This window comes from Mustela erminea, chromosome 14 (genome assembly GCF_009829155.1).
Source record: "Mustela erminea isolate mMusErm1 chromosome 14, mMusErm1.Pri, whole genome shotgun sequence".
NCBI classification, from domain to species: Eukaryota; Metazoa; Chordata; class Mammalia; order Carnivora; family Mustelidae; genus Mustela; species Mustela erminea.
This window is the reverse complement of record NC_045627.1, coordinates 34,628,884-34,646,033: the sequence shown is the minus strand read 5'-3', so window position 1 is coordinate 34,646,033 and position 17,150 is coordinate 34,628,884. Positions and strand designations below refer to the sequence as shown.

The 17,150-nt window shown below is 37.0% G+C and overlaps 1 protein-coding gene across 3 annotated transcripts in view; it reads right to left on the bottom strand.

The window, feature by feature from the left end:
• Positions 1-1,449: 1,449 nt before the first annotated feature.
• SIRT1 (sirtuin 1) overlaps positions 1,450-17,150 on the bottom strand; it is a 28,748-nt gene continuing 13,047 nt past the window's right edge. The window contains exons 1-6 of one of the 3 annotated variants that reach the window (XM_032312589.1): positions 15,366-15,481; positions 14,698-14,845; positions 13,673-13,752; positions 12,426-12,612; positions 9,446-10,009; positions 1,450-3,520 (exon numbers count right to left, since the gene is read on the bottom strand). In XM_032312589.1, the coding sequence (XP_032168480.1) occupies positions 3,192-3,520; positions 9,446-10,009; positions 12,426-12,612; positions 13,673-13,752; positions 14,698-14,845; positions 15,366-15,398 (1,341 nt within the window). In that variant the 5' untranslated portion in view covers positions 15,399-15,481 and the 3' untranslated portion in view covers positions 1,450-3,191. Of the gene's footprint in view, positions 3,521-8,971; positions 8,983-9,445; positions 10,010-12,425; positions 12,613-13,672; positions 13,753-14,697; positions 14,846-15,365; positions 15,482-17,150 lie in introns of those variants that run through there. The other 2 variants (XM_032312588.1, XM_032312587.1) reach the window with 2 other exon arrangements.

Here is a 17,150-nt window from a genome sequence, read left to right as displayed (position 1 = left end):
GGCAGTCTCTTAACCGACTGAGCCACCCAGGTGCCCCAATAACCCCCTATTTTTGCCAGTGTTTGCTAATTGCTGAACCACTCCTAGAGATAAATTGAGACTAGTCCCCTTGTTTCATGGAAGTCTGCCTTCCCTGTGAGACCAACCCCCTCTGGAATGGAGAGTCAAATGCAGAAGGGAACTCCCCTGTTCTTTTCCTTTCTCAAACCTCTGGAGGTACCTTCTTTTGGGTCTCCTTATGCCAATTAAATGTTATCTCTAAGGAGTGATGCCCAAGTTACACATTGTTTTAAAAAAAATTTCCCAGACAATTTAATAGTTGAGAGGCACTCAGAAGTGGGGAGGAGAGGTCATTAGACCATTTCTTCGTATTTCTGATAACATCCTAGCTTAAGGCTTCAGACTTTGTTATGGTGTACATACACACACTGCCTTTCTAGGTTACAAGTCTAGGAGTTGAGACTTCTTTCAAACGAAACTTACCAAATAGTTGCTTCATTGGTGGATGATGTAAACCCACCACTGATTGAAAGCACACTATTATTCCCAATACCACGAAGAGCAGTGCTAACTAAACCATCATGTATCGTTAATTAGGGTATTACAACCAGTGAAATATATACTGCATTAACCAAGGAGACTGAATACAAGGCTTAAAATTAGCTGTTGTCAAAACATGTATTTAGTTTAACTACTTACTTAAACTGACCACCACCTTTTAAGGTGTGAACCTTTCCATTTTGGTGCATATAGTGAATGCAGTCTCTGTTCTTTTTATAATACCTGAAGATGAAATTTTTACAGGTAATTTCTCTAGTGAAAACAGGACATACCAGGGCAGAGTACCGTTTTGTTTTTACATTTTATAAATAACCTAGACGTATAAGAGCACTGTTTTAAAATTCACTTCAAAAATTTGCTGGTGAGGAAGGCAAGGGGCATGTTCCTGGCTTCTTGAACAGTAGTATGTCACTCAAGAACTTGAAGGGACAGGGCAGCCTTCAAAAGTTCATACCAGATGTGGTCTGCAGTCATTTTTTGTCCAGACCTTCCTGTGTGTTCAGACTTGTGGTATCTGTGAGGCTCCAAATACTCCTGAGTTCACCATATTTCCACTACTCTTTTGTATTCTTACTACCAAAGTCCTGAACTTGTGTCAGGTCTTCTGTATATCAAGTTCTTGAGCCCTGCCTTGCCTCTCCCCACTTTTCACCTACAAAGGTTTCTGGGCCTAGAATTGAACTATTAGTTTTGAAACTTTTAGTGAAGCACCAACTGCTAAAACCAGTGTTTGCTTACTATTCTGTTTAGACTCAAGTTGAATGAAGAAATGTCAGAAGAAAGCATCTTACTAGGGCCCTCAAAGCTGTGCCAAGTTATCTTTAAGATTAAAATTTTATACCTTGAACAATGTAATTTAACAGGAAAAAAGTCAAATGACAATTTTAATAGACTTTAAAACAGTGTACAAGTATAAAACACTGGTTTTGTATTTCAAAAGTTGGAGGAAGATATCCAGTCATTAAACAGTCTACAAAACATATGCCAGTAGATTACATAAAAGACTATGTACAATATAAAAAGAGCTGAAAACAGTCTTCACTGTAAAAATAATTTAAAACAAATTTTTCAATTTAAAATATCATCTATAGCACAAACACACATCATGCAAATGGAAAACTAAATAAACTGCATTCTTTAGTGTAGCCAAATAATTCAGATTTAAACATCTTTTAGGTAGGGAAGTGGCCATTCAACAAAATTTTTCTCTCTGGCAGTAATGGTCCTAGCTGGGTATTTAAAGAACAGCTATATTTCAAACCCTTTTTAAAAACTGTAATAAATACTAAAGCAACATAGGAATACTTTATAATTTGGGAGTAATGTGGGGTAAAGGTCTGGAAAATAAATTGCTCAGTGCAATTTTATAAAGTATGAACTTTTTTTGGAAAGGCTAAGAAGCTTCTGCAGCTGGAAAAGTTTGATCTCTAAGTTTTAAGGCAGGCTAAGCTTTTTAAATAAAGGTGTTACAGAAACTAATTTCATTCATTAACTATTCTATTGCAAGTTACATCATGTTGATCTTTGCAATACTAGGCTAGCAGTTTGGTGTCTATTACACCAAATCCTCCCAACAGGAGACCTGTACTTACTGGCTGAGTTATAATTAACATCTTAGTACTTTGGAACCGTAATCAGGGGCCTGTTGCTCCCCTCATTAATGGAAAAGAAAAGCAGCGGTCCAAAATATTACACTCTTCCCAGATGAAGTACCATTATTATAGATTCATAAAGGCTTTGCATATTCACATCTTGGCAGTTTAATACTTGTGGGAAAGAACTGATGCACATTTTACCACAGTGACAGGTATTTAAACAAGGGCAAATATTCTTGAATCGAAGGGTACCCAGGCAGGCACTACTGTTTCTAAAGCAATTGAAAACATTTCCAAAGCATTTATTTTTTTCAGGTTAGTTTTAGGAGCCAATATAGACATTTCCTACATGTCCACAGGAAGTACAAAAGCCATCTTCATTTCAACAATACAATATTCCTGAAACTCCTAGCACCAAGTCTTACTTTAAAAAGCAAAGACAACAGAGTGCTCTCCCACATATTGTTGACTTCCTTCTACACACTGCATGTCATGAGATTTTTTAAAAAGTTAGCTGCCACAAGTTTTGGAAAATGCCAGTGTTTAAAAATAGGTAATTGTGCTAATAAAGAATCAAAAGTTTAGCAGAACAGACATTTAAGGAGTTCAAACCATTCAATGTTATAAAGAAAAGTGTGAAAATACCGTTCTTTGGTCTAGATAAGCTGTTCCCTTTAATTTAACATTCCAATGGCTTTTGAAAACTTTAAAATGTTGAAACTCACTAGGCAAGAACAAAATTATATATACATATGGATGTATCATACAAATGAACCTTTAAAAGAAAGTTTTGACCAACAGGTGATTAAAGATACTTAGTACCCTTCTTTTAAAAAAAGTTAGTGTTGAGTGTACAAGTACAGAAATAAGAAGTTAAAAATTACCCATGGGAAAAAAAAATCCATTTTACCAGTCTATAAATATTACACCTTTCTGGTTTCCTTGCTCTGTTGAATTCACAAGTAAACATTCATTCTGACATGCTAAAGTTCCTAATGCTGGTGGAACAATTCCTGTACCTGGACAATTATTACATTATGATTTGTTTGATGGATAGTTAATGTCTGTTGCTTCCTGTTTCGTGGATAGAGCTTCACCGACTGCCTCTTGATCACCACCACCAATTCCAAATCCAGTTCCTCCAGCTCTGTCATTAACATCAGCTTCATCTTCCAAACCATTGTAAAATTCTTCAATCTCACTTTCATCCTCCAAGTGTTCTTCTAAACTTGGACTCTGGCATGTTCCACTATCACTGTTACTGCCACAAGAACTAGAGGATAAGATGTCATCTTCAGAGTCTGAATATACCTCAGCGCCATGAAAAATATAACGGTTGGGTGGTAAGAACAGATATTGGTTACCTGAAATACAGTAATAAAAGAGAAGTAAGTTATTCCCAGTTTTCTAAGACTAATTTGGTCCGATTATAGATTCCAGCTCTGCCTTTTACCTGAATATCCATACTAGGGGCTATTACTATAGTGTTCTTCAAAAACTAAGCACTCACTCCCGGCTGCAAATCTTAGTTCTGTTTTGCTATTTGGGCAATCTCTCTGCCTCCATTTCCTCATCTGGAAAATTAATTTTCACAACTCTATCAACTAAGTATGAATAACTACACAGAACCATTATTCAAAAAAGGTTACTTAACCAACTCCTTTGAACAAGAATTCATCACATGAAATATCCAGGCCTGCCGACATTCCTCAGTTCGTGTTCACTGAAAAGAACTTCTCTAAAGCACATGGTATGCCTTCAAAGCACCTTCATTATTGTGAAATACCTTTAATTCCATAATGGCCTCACCACCTATTCAGAAGTGTAGTTTGCAGGCAATGGCATCACCTGAGAGTTTATTAGAAAGTTTAGGTTCTCAAGCCCCACCACCCACATACTGAATCAATCAATTTTTACCTAAGTCCTAGACAAAGTATGAGAAACACTGATCTAGCATTGGACGTTAATCTTTCTTTTCCAACCTCCTCCCAAATTTGCATTCATAGTTTAAGATATGACCTGTGATGGTGAGGACAATTCCTCTCTCCCCTAAGTTATGGGTTCCAGGTTAATAGCACCCCTTGGTGTGAACCTGAAATTTTTTTTAAAGATTTTACTTGAGGTGCCTGCGGGGCTCAGTGGATTGGGCCTTTGCCTTTGGCTCAGGTCATGACCCCAGGGTCCTGGGACTGAGCCCCGCATCAGGCTCTCTGCTCAACGGGAGCCTGCTTCCCCATCTCTCTCTGCCTGCCTCTCTGCCTACTTGTCAAATAAATTTGTCTGTCAAATTTTTTAAAAAAATCTTTTTAAAATAAGGATTTATTTGACAGACAGATCGCAATTAGGCAGAGAGGGGGAAGCAGGCTCCCCGCCCAGCAGAGAACCCGACGCAGTACTCGATCCTAGGACCCTGAGTGAGATCATGACCTGAGCCGAAGACAAGAGGCTTAAACCCACTCAGCAACCCAGATGCCCTGGGAACTTGAAATTTCAATGATGAAATAAATTTTCTGCCTTTGAATTCATAAAAACAAGTAACTTTTAACTTAAGCCTGTTTATACACATAATAAATGTCATTAATTATTGCATCATATCCCAGACTGATTCACAAAAGCCTGGCTACGAACATAGTTGCTCTGAAGTGACACGCCATCTGCAAAGCATATCTAGGTTTTTTGTTTTTTGTTTTTTTTTTTTAAGATTTATTTATTTATTTATTTATTTGACAGAGATCACAAGTAGGCAGAGAGGCAGGCAGAGAGAGAGAGGGAGAAGCTCTCTCCCTGCTGAGCAGAGAGCCCGATTTGGGGCTCGATCCCAGGACTGTGAGAGATCATGACCTGAGTCGAAGGCAGAGGCTTTAACCCACTGAGCCACCCAGGCGCCTCCATATCTAGGTTTCTCTTCAAAATGGCTTTCAAACTTTATTCCCCATCACGATGAGGTTCTCACTTTGAAACAACCTAATTTGTGCATAACAATTCTGATGTGAGCCCACAAAACTGATTTCACATTCCACTAATAGATCACAAACTGCAGTGTGAAAACCATGTTATTTCCTTCTATTTTGGGAGAACACATAGTATTCTTCAGTTTTCTAAGCTACTCTCATCAACTTCCATGATGGAAGAGGGAGTACCTGTATTCTGGCTGCTAACAGAAAAGCCCATCTGCTACTTATTATCTCTTGTAAGAGGCCCCAGCACATGGCTGTTTTCATTTTACTAAAACGGTTTTTGTCCGTGCTTCTAAAAAATGCTTCATTCTGTGTTAGCCCCCCAATGAACAGAATAATCTACTATTTCTCAGCCCAAGAATCCGTACATGTTTGGGTTTTGGCTCTTCTTGGGAACCATCAAGACAGACTTAAAGTTTGCCTCATATATGCTCCCATATTCTTTCTCCTTTACAACCCTGATTCACCAACAGAAATCATGATAAACATAAATTAAGACTAGTGTGGTAATTTGTTTTTAACATCCAATTTTACACTCTACATCAGTTATCTTTTAAAATTTATCTCACAATGCTGAAATACAGACTATTTTATCCCATCTTTCAGATTAAGAAACAGCTTAAATAACTCTGCCCAGGTAGGTCTGAGACAAATCAGGTCTAATACCAAAGCCTGTTCCTTTAAGGCCTAAATTAGTAGAGAAAAATCTAAAGAATGCTCCAGGTTTAATCTTTGCTTCCTGGGGCCAGCAAAGAGTTTTCTGTTTGACCCAACTGTCAAAAAGATACTCAAATCTATAGCACAAAAGTCTTCCAGTAAGTAGGCGGACGCTGTGTATAATAGACACCAGTATTTACCTGACTAAATAGTGTTAAGTGGACTCAATGCCCAGTTTGGGCCTTGAACTCACCACCCTAAGACCAAGAGTCACATGCTCTACCAACTGAGTTAGCCAGGTGTCCCTGAACAGCAACTTTTCTACTTCTGGCTCTTGTCACATTTGCAAACATAAGCATTCTTCTATGCTTTTCCTAGTTTCTTCTCCTGGGAAGATGTTCCCTCTTTTACCTCCCTACTTACTGTCCTAGACCAAAGTCAGAAGTTAGATTTTTGGAAAGCCTTCTATAACCTAATCCCCTCCAAGTAGCATCTACATTTCTTATAACTATATACAAACATCAACAAACTGATCACTGTATATCCAGAACTTAATACACAGTGTGCCTGGTATGGAAAATATGAAGTCTTACTCAAATGAACTAAAACTCATTTACGGTAATGATTAGAACAAGTAATATACTGTAAATGAAATGGGACTTAATGTTTTAAAGTTATGCAAGATTGGCGTGCCTGGGTGGCTCAGTCATTAAGCGTCTGCCTCTGGCTCAGGTCATGATCCCAGCATCCTGGATCAAGCCCTAAATAAATCTCTGCTCCCTCCTCTCCCACTACCCCTGCTTCTGTGTTCCTGCTCTGGTTGTCTCTCTCTCGCTGTCAAATGAATAAATAAAACCTTAAAAAAAAAAAAAAAGTTATACAAGATTGTTACATTGAAGTTAGAATATATATATTTTTTTACTTTAGGATTTTTCACACTACTACTTGATAAAGAGGTCTTACGTGTCAAAACAGGACAGATATGTTACGTTTCTATGCACTAATAAAGTAGCAGAAAGGGAAATTAAGCAATCCTACTTAAAACTGCATCAAAGACTTAAAAGATCTAGAAATAAGTTTAACCAAGGAGGTAAAAGACCTACTGTGTTCATGGATTGGTATTAGTATTATTAAAATGTCCACATTATCCAAAACAATCTCTGATTTCAATCCAATTCCTATCAAAACACCAACAGCATTTTTCAGAACTGGAATAAATAATCCTAAAGTGTTTATGGAACCACAAAGACCCCGAATAGCCAAAGCAACCTTGACAAACAAAAAACTGGAGGGGATCATGCTCCCTGATTTCAGACTGTACTATGAAGGTATACAGTAATCAAAACAGTACAAATTTAGCACAAAAATAAGACACGAATCTATGGAACAGAGTGTCCAGAAATAAACCCAGACTTATATGGTCAATTAATCTGTGACAAAGAAGGCAAAAATATGCCATGAGGAAAAGACAGTCTATTCCATCAATGCTATTAGGAAAACTAGACAGCAACACAAAGAAATAAACTCAACCACTTTCCCACCCCACATACAAAAATAAACACAAAATGGATTAAAGACCTAAAAGTAATTGGGACTATATCAAACTAAAATTTTACATGTGAAGGAAACCAAAGGAATAAAAGGACAACCTATGGACTGGGAGAAGATACTTAGCAAATGATGTGTCCCAAAAGGGTTAACATCCAGATTATACAAAAAACTCCTGTAACAGCAGCAGAAACACTGGATGAAAAAAAACCAGCAGAGGTGCTAAACAGGGGCGCCTGGCTAGCTCAGTCCATGGAGAACATGACTCTCAAGCTCGGAGTTGTTAATCTGAGCCCCACACTGGGTGAAGGGATTACTTAAAAATAAAATTAAAAAAAAAAAAAAAAAATGGGTAGAGGCCCCAAGCAGACATTTTCCCAAAGACATGAATGAAGTGCTAAACACATCACTAACCATCAGGAAAATACAAACTGAACCCTCAATGAGATTACCTAATACCTGTCAAAATGGCTATTATCAAAAAGACAAGAAAACTGCTGGCACAAATATGAAGAAAAAGGAACTCACAAACTGCTAGTGGGAATGTAACTGGTGTAGCCACTAGGGAACACAGTACAGAGGATCCAAAAAAAAAAAATAAACTAGATATAAAAATTTCTACTTCTGAGTATTTTCCTTTAAAAAAGCAAAAACACTAATTTGAAAAGATATATGTACCCTTATATTCACTGCAATACTTACAATAGTCAAGATATAGGAGCAACCTAAATATCCATCAACAGATAAGTGGATAAACAGATAAAGAAAATGTGTTGTAGGGGTGCCTGGGTGGCTCAGTGGGTTAAAGCCTCTGCCTTTGGCTCAGGTCATGATCCCAGGGTCCTGGGATCGAGCTCAGCAGAGAGCCTGCTTCCTCCTCTCTCTCTGTCTGCCTCTCTGCCTGTGATCTCTGTCAAATAAATAAATAAAATTAAAAAAAAAAAAAGTGTTGTAGATGTTACAATGAAATATTACTCAGCTATAAAGAAGAATAAAATTCTGCCATTTGCGACACAGATGGACCTGGAAGACCTAAAGGGTATCGTGCAAAGTAAAGTATGTCAGAGAAAAGACAAATACCATACAGTTTCACTTACATGTGGAATCTAAAAAGCAAGACTCATAAAAACAGAACTGGTGGTTGCCAGAGAAGGGAGGGTGGAGTGTCATACTAACTTTGTATGGTGGCAGTTCTACACTTAATCATGGTAAGCATTTCCCAAGGTATATAATCACCATGTGAAACACCTGAAACGGATTATTTTGTGTCACCAATATAAAACAAAAAACTGGGTAGATGCTATTCCTAATATTCTGTGGAGAAGGATCAGATGTTTTCTAGATCTGAGACAATACAGCATAGTGATTCAGAGGACAGGCTTTGAGGACAGACCTGGAATCCAAACTGGCTCTTCCATGTCCTGTTATTGCACAGGGTCCTTACACCTCCATAGTCCTCAGTTTCCCCACCAAAAGCAGAGAAATAGTAATAGTTCCTGCCTCATGATATTAAAATCAAATAATGTATATAAATAAAGCAGCTGCCCTATGGTAACCACCCAAATCTGAGTCATCTATTCTACCAGCTAAAGCTCACCAGACAATGGCAGAGTACAATTTATTTTCCAATTTTCTTCTCAATTCAATGCTTACCTTCTCATTCCCTGGAGGAACACAAGATACAGAGAACACTTTAATTAATACACTGTCTTCCCCTACTGTAAGATACCACTGTTTAAACCTTTTTCTAGGTTAAATTCTCAACTTTACAGTTTCTCTAAACACAACTGTTATATCCAGCTGCCTAAAGCTACCCTCTATCAACTAACCTGCCAAAATTGCTTATTTCTTGCAAATATTTTGTTAAAATAATTACACCTTCAAAATGGTAAAAATAAGGGGCGCCTAGGTGGCTCAGTGGGTTAAGCCTCTGCCTTCGGCTCAGGTCATGATCTCAGGGTCCTGGGATCGGGTCCCGCATCGGGCTCTCTGCTCAGCAGGGGGCCTGCTTCCCCCCTCTCTCTCTGCCTGCCTCTCTGCCTACTTGTGATCTCTGTCAAATAAATAAATAAAATCTTTTAAAAAAAAAATGGTAAAATAATTATACCTCCAACAGCATTTCCTTACCATCAAGCCGTTTGCTAATCTGCTCCTTTGCAAGTCTAGCTGGCCAGCACTTCCTCACCGAGTCAGCAACTGAAGTTCTTTCATTTTTCTCCCCAGTATTAGAGCCAACATTCCTCACATCTGGACTTTCCACCTGTTCAGTAACGCTTTCAATGTTCTTAGTAGAATTCTGTCCTTCCTGTGATTTTTCTTCCATACAATCATTTGACTCGGACACACCAGGATCATCAATATTACTCTTAGATGCTTGGTCTAAAAGTTTAACAATCACTGAAGAATGTGGTGGTGAAGTTCTTTCTGGTGAACTTGAGTCTTCTGAAATATTAAGAGGTGTGGGTGGCAACTCTGACAAATGAGCCAATTCTTTCTGTGTTCGTGGAGGTTTTTCAGTAATTTCTGAAAGCTTTACAGGGTTGCAGCAAAGTTTGGCATATTCACCACCTAACCTATGACATAATTCATTTATTATGACATCACAGTCTCCAAGAAGCTCTACATCAAAATGCAGATGAGGCAAAGGTTCTCTATTTATTAATATCTGAGGCACTTCATGGGGTATGGAACCTAAAAATGAGATGAAAAATGCATTAGAAAAAGGGAAGGGAGCTAATAAAGCCACAATAAAAACACTATACAAAATCTAACATGCTCCCATTACCAAAAAAGAAACCAGCCACTACTATTTAGCCAAGCCATCACATTTCCTACCAAGCCATCAAATAAAGAGATGAGAAGTTAAGCATCTTGGTAAGATTTCAGGTCCTGTTTCCCATCACCTGATTAACTTTGAGCAATCTTCTCAGGCTCTTCTACTGTGTACCTCAATTTCCTTGACTGTATAATGGGTAACAGAACTTGCTCACAAGGTTGTAGTCAGAATTCGTCAAGTGCATAGAAGAGCTCTCGGCACATAGTGATGGTTACTCTATCAAAACAGCTCCTGATACAATGTGTGGAAATTCATTCAAATCCATTTTCCACCATTATATACCTGTGTTTTACATCGTTTAAAAATAACTTCTGGGTATCAGCAACACACTATTAATACTGCCCCACAGAAAGCTTTTAAGAATGTCTCTGCTTACCTTTAAAGAGAAAAAATAACTAAAAAATAAAGTAAGGTATTCATTAAATTTTATCCTATATTCTGGGCATCTGGGTGGCTCAGTGGGTTAAGCCGCTGCCTTCGGCTCAGGTCATGATCTCAGGGTCCTGGGATAGAGTCCCGCATCGGGCTCTCTGCTCAGCAGGGAGCCTGCTTCCCTCTCTCTCTCTCTCTCTGCCTGTCTCTCTGCCTGCTTGTGGTCTGTCTCTGTCAAATAAATAAATAAAATCTTTAAAAAAAATTTTTTTTTTATCCTATATTCTGTCAAAGAATTTCACAGCTATTTTGGGAAGACTGAAACTGATAAAGCCATCACATGCAGGTAGGAAAAAAATGCAGAATTGTAGAGCTGAACTCCTGTTCAGTGTCATGGTTCAGTGTCTTCCAACTGTTTGCTCTGGCTTGCCTATATGATTGCTCAAGTAGAGTTCTAATTTAATTCTCTGAAAGAGTCTGATATTCTCGGGACGGCCGGGTTGCTCAGTCTGTTAAACATCCTCTTGGTTTCAGCTCAGGTCATGATCTCAGGGTCCTGAGATCAGCCCATGTTTGGGCTCCCCATTCAGTGTGGGAGTACAGTAGGGAGTCTTTTCCTCCTCCATCTTCCTTCCCCCCTGCTGCTCCTCCTGCATGCATGTACTCTAAAATAAATAAATAAAATCCTCTAAAAAAAAAAGTTTGGGGGCTTCTAGGGGGCTCAGTTGGTTAAACATCTGCCTTCGGCTAAGGTCATCATTCCAGGGTCCTAGGATTGAGGCCTGTGTCAGGTACCCCTGAGGTTGAGACGTCCATGCATTTGCTCGCTCTCAAATAAATAAGTAATTTTTTAAAATCTTAAAAAAAAGTTTGATATTCTTTTCCCCTCACCTTTTAGGGCACACCTCATGCGACTGAATTTAATCACTCTATCTTCCTCTCCCCTTGTTTCCTCATTAGAGGGAGAAAAGAGATAATATGAGAGCAAATGTTAAATATTCCTGAGAGTAAAAGGGACTTAAATTATATTTGAGCTTTCTCAAACACACAAAATCCCTTATGGGTAAAGTTGATCCACATACAATGATTATGACAAGGCATGACTGTTACTTTTTTTTTTTTTTTGGGAATCCCTAGCAGGCACCATGCCCAGCATAGGACCACATGACCCTGACATTAGGACCCCAATTCAGACACCCAACTGACTGAGCCACTCCTATACCCCAAGGCATGACTGTTACTCTCATAAAAACAGACCAATAATATCAAGCCCCCAAATACTCTTAAGTGAGTATATTACACTTCTAGATTACATTTAATTCTAACTAAACATACAAACTTATTGGAACTAAAAATCAACTACATTTGAACGATCAACAACTATAATCAAATTAAGACTAGAAACACACATGGGGCGCCTGGGTGGCTCAGTGGATTAAGCCTCTACCTTCGGCTCAGGTCATGATCCCAGGGGCCTGGGATCGAGTCCCGCATAGGGCTCTCTGCTCAGCAGGGAGCCTGCTTCTCCTCATCTCTCGTCTGTCTCTCTGCCTATTTGTGATCTCTCTCTCTGTCAAATAAATAAATAAAATCTTTAAAAAAAAAGATTAAGGACTGTTTCCTAAGTGTATGTAAATTAGCTGAAGCTAACTCCTATCATAATAGAAACACACTCCACTGAAAAAGCTATTTCCCCTTGTTTTAGTTTTTCCCTTTCCCAAACCCTGCATCAAAAAATTAACCAATCTCCACAAATATGAACAACACCAAGAAATAAAGTTTGGCTCTTCACCACTCTTTAACCCACAGAGAGAATAAGATCATTGGGGTCCACTGTAGAGACCCACAACCTATGGCAATCTGTACAGAAATATGCTGTAAAAGTCATCACCAACTTACTTGGAATTAGTGCTACTGGTCTTACTTTCAGGGAAGACCCAATAACAATGAGGAGATCAACTTCATCTTTGTCGTACTTCATGGCTCTATGAAACTGCTCTGGTAAATTTTCCCCAAAAAAGACAATCTCTGGTTTCATGATAGCAAGTGGCTCATCTGCTGGGCATCTAGGACAACGAGGAACCACCTACAGGTTCCAGATTTTGGTTGAGACAGGAAAAGGAAAAGCACTCAAGTTAGAAATAATCAACACTTACACACTTCCCAAGAATGCATTTCCAAATTATCAAAGCTGAATCACTATATTGTAGTGAAACTAATATAAATACTATTAATTATATCAGAATTAAAATTTAAAACTTAAAGAATAAAATTCCCACATAAAAAAAGTATTTTCAAACTGAAGTGTAGAAGCATATGAAATAAGCCATGTGTTTAAGTCCGGGGGGGGGGGGATTATCAAAGAGGAAAAACTATGGATAAATAGTAGGGAAAACTGAATACAACCCTCAATGGCAATGTCACCCATCAATGACTTTACCAACATACAATGAAATACAATGGTGTTACTGTCTAAGTATGTAGCTATTGTAATATCCTTGAAGACCTACATTTGATATTTAAGAGTCCACCACAGATTAAGAAAAACCAACACTTGTATATATGTACACATGACTTAATCCTCTCAAAAAATTTAAGACAGAGATTCCATTTTAATGTGCTCTTTTCCACTCATAATTATGTCTGATTAACTATATATGTGGCTAAGCACATAAAATTTGTCTGATGGTTCTTATTCTCTGCCATTATTTTCCCGTACTTCTTTTTTGGAGGACAGCAATCATACATGAAATACCTTTTAGAGTAACTTTTTAAATGTTTTAAAATGTTTTAAAGGAATACCAAGAACTAATGAACTAATTTAAAATTCAAAATACGACAGGCACTAAAAGGGAAAGTAAGAGAAACTCTAATATTGCAACACCTCATGTATGATTTGGGTTTTTAATTTTAACTTGGATAATCAGCCAATTTCATCATTTTAGAGACATTATAGAGCAGTTTTCAACTTAAGGGATTAAAAGGGTCTTATATATTTATTTCATCAGCATTTCCAATGGTGATATTATCTTCCTGGCATCTTTCTGTACTACACACTTTCAGAAAAAAAGAAAAAAATAATAATGTGGAGGCAAAAAAAGAGACCAAAGATATGCACAATTCCTAAAATATGGGTGATAAATTACCTGATTAAAAATATCTCCTCGTACAGCTTCACAGTCTACTTTGTATTTACAAATCAGACAAGATGCTGTTGCAAAGGATCCTAAAAACCAATACACACATGCATTAGTAAATTACGTTTCTATTTATTTAAACATACCACAAAGATTATAAAGTCTGACCCCAGAAAAGAGAATTAAGATTCCACAGGGGACTCTCAGGGATGAATAATTAAAATACTTACACATAATAAATACAGACAATCCAGTCCTCAATTGAGATGCTGACATAGTAATACCTTCTAAAGCTATTCTTTTCAATAAAATAAACCAATTCCTCCAGAGCTAAAACTCTAGAGTTGGAAGGCTATAATCGTGTGACGTTAGCTTAATTAATAGTTATACATTAAAAACAAGTTTTTTGTTTTTGTTTTTAAGATTTTATTCATCCATTTGACAGAAAGAGGGAGAGAGCACAAGCAGGGAGAGAAACAGACTCCCCGCTGAGCAGGGAGCCCCATGCAGGGCTCCATCCTAGCACCCTGCTATCACAACCTGAGCTGAAAGCAGACACTTGACCGACTGAGCTACCCACGCACCCCAAAAACAGTTTAGATACATAAGAAAATGGACTGCGCCTACTTTAATTATCCCGCAATTAAATGAAAGTCTTCTAAATTTCTAAATTCTATACATCTGAACTATCCATTTGTTTAGTTTCATAAACTAAAGAGGTCATGTTTTTCTTATATGTCAATATTACTTTTATAATCAAAGGAGGTTATTTAGAAGAATTTAATGGAATATAACTGCTACACCTTTTGAAACACATTAGGACATTAATCTATACAATTAATTTGTACAATTAAGTATCAAGGCCAATAGTTCTGGTTAAATTTTTTTGTATTCTACTTTTTAAAATTTATCTGAACTGATAACATGACTAAATAAAAAAGCTTAATCTATTTCTGGATGGCAACCTACTTTCTAATCCTATTTTTTCCTATGAAACTAATTAAATAACAGAAAGCATTCTAAAATTTACTAACCATGACACTGAATTATCCTCTGGATTCCCGCAACCTGTTCCAGTGTATCTATGTTCTGAGTATAGTTCCGAAGTAGTTTTCCTTCTTTATCTGACAAGGCTATGAATTTGTGACAGAGAGATGGTTGGAACTGTCCAGGATATATTTCCTATATAATGCAAAAGGCAAAAAAATGATTACAGTAAAGAAATAAGTATAACACCTGTCATGTTTAGGTTTAACCAAAAAACTACCAACGATAGTCCCCATGTATAAATAAATTTAAAAATACATGAGCATCTCAAAGCATCTAGATGGTTGCAACACACACCAACAAAAGGATTGCTGCTGTAATATGTATAAAACTCAGCTATTAGTGAACTTTCCCCTTGAAGAAAAAAGTCAACCCATAAGCATCTCTAATAAATGTTAACAGATATCTTAATAAAAGTCAGAAGAAATACACACCTGAGAATTTATCTAATTTTTTGTTGGCTGCAAATTCAGGGTTTTTGTTTTTTTTTTAAGGAAAAAGAAAAGTTTAAGTTGAAATTAAAGCTATCAAAGATATGGTGACTTCTTTTAAAAACTAAAAGGCACTGTCAACACAATACTAAAAGTTGTTTATTCATCATTCATTATAAATATCAACCTGTTGGAAGTTTAAAGCTAAAGTTTTAATTCCTTACCAAAATTGTTTTCCTTCCACTGCACAGGCACATACTGGTATAGTATAGAGTTGCTCATGAATGCTGAGTTGCTGGATTTTGTGTGTGTGTTTTTCCCCCCAAATAATGCTTCAATGCTGTTTCTTCTTTAAAAACAAAGAATTCAGATATACACATGGCAAAAAGATCAGAGAAAAAGTATCAATTTTGGTCCTCTCAACTTTTGACAGTGTTTTTATTAAATTTCATTTAGTAAGTGACTATGGCAAAGGAAGTTTCTTCTCTACTTTCTTCTTTAAAGTAGTAATGCTACCTACTTCCTTACCATTCATTACAGCCTCTAACCTATTACAATGCTAGCAAAAAATCAGACACAACCGTAGGTCTGTCAATAGGGGACCGGTTGTAGAAATATATTACATCCATAATAGTGGAGTATGCAGCCATTAAAATGAATGTGAGAGGTCTAGATGTACTGACCTGGAAAATGGTCCAATGACATGTGAAAAAAAGCAAGTTAGTCACCAGTGTGTAGAGTTTTGTTTTTGTTTTGTTATTAAGCAAAAATAGAAATTAATATGCACATGTCTATAGATACATTCACACAAACACCAAGTCAAGGATACAAAGAAGCTATTAACAGAGGTGGGGAAATGTTCAACTTTTGACGTTATACAAAAAACTTTAGTAAGATTATAGATGACTTTACTTTTCACCTACTTAGTATTTCAAATTTTAAGAAACTCTCTACAGGGATACCTTTTAGGCAAAAATAATAAGCAAATCTCCTAACCACCGCCATATACATATTCCTATGTTACTGAAAATATTATACCAAAACCCCAAAATTCAGCCTCACATCCAAATTTTTATCATGAATTTCACTGACAACTTTGCAATTTAAGAAACAGACAATGCATATAGAAAGAAGTAACAGGTGAAGGGCTTATTAAAGCTATGTTTATAGAAAACTGAAAGCTAACATTATGTTTTGAACCACTACAACATGCTATACTAACTACTGTTTTCTCCCCAGAATGCTTTGTTCTAGTACATTTAAAGGATTAATCATCATAATTATTTACTAAGCTCTCTGGAAATGGCTATTAAAATTATTTTTTAAAAAAATATTTTTAGGGGGGCACCTGGGTGGCTCAGAGGGTTAAAGCTTCTGCCTTCAGCTCAGGTCATGATCCCAGGGTCCTGGGATAGAGCCCCGAAACCAGCTCTCTGCTCAGCAGAAGGCCTGCTTCCCCCCTCTCTCTCCGCCTGACTCTGCCTGCTTGTGATCTCAGTCTGTCAAATAAATAAATAAAATCTTAAAATATATAGATATATATATAGGTATATAAAATATATAGATATATAGATATATAGTCATTAAGCATCTGCCTTCGGCTCGGGTCATGATCCCAGGCCAGGGTCCTGGGCTCAAGCCCCACATCAGGCTCCCTGCTTGGCAGGAAACCTACTTTCCCTCTCCCATTCCCCCTGCTCGTGTTCCTGGTCTCACTGTCTTTTGGTGTCAGATAAATAAGTAAAATCTTAAAAACTTATTTATATATATTTATATATATAAATATACATATTAATATATGTAATATATACTTTTTTTACAACAAATATTATGATATGTGAGGCTACAGAAAAATGGATTCTAATTTATACATATAAATATACATATTAATATATGTAATATATACTTTTTTTTACAACAAATATTACGATATATGAGGCTACAGAAAAATGGATTCTAATAAGGAACATGAGAACATGCCAAACTCATAACATGAACAAATGACTACC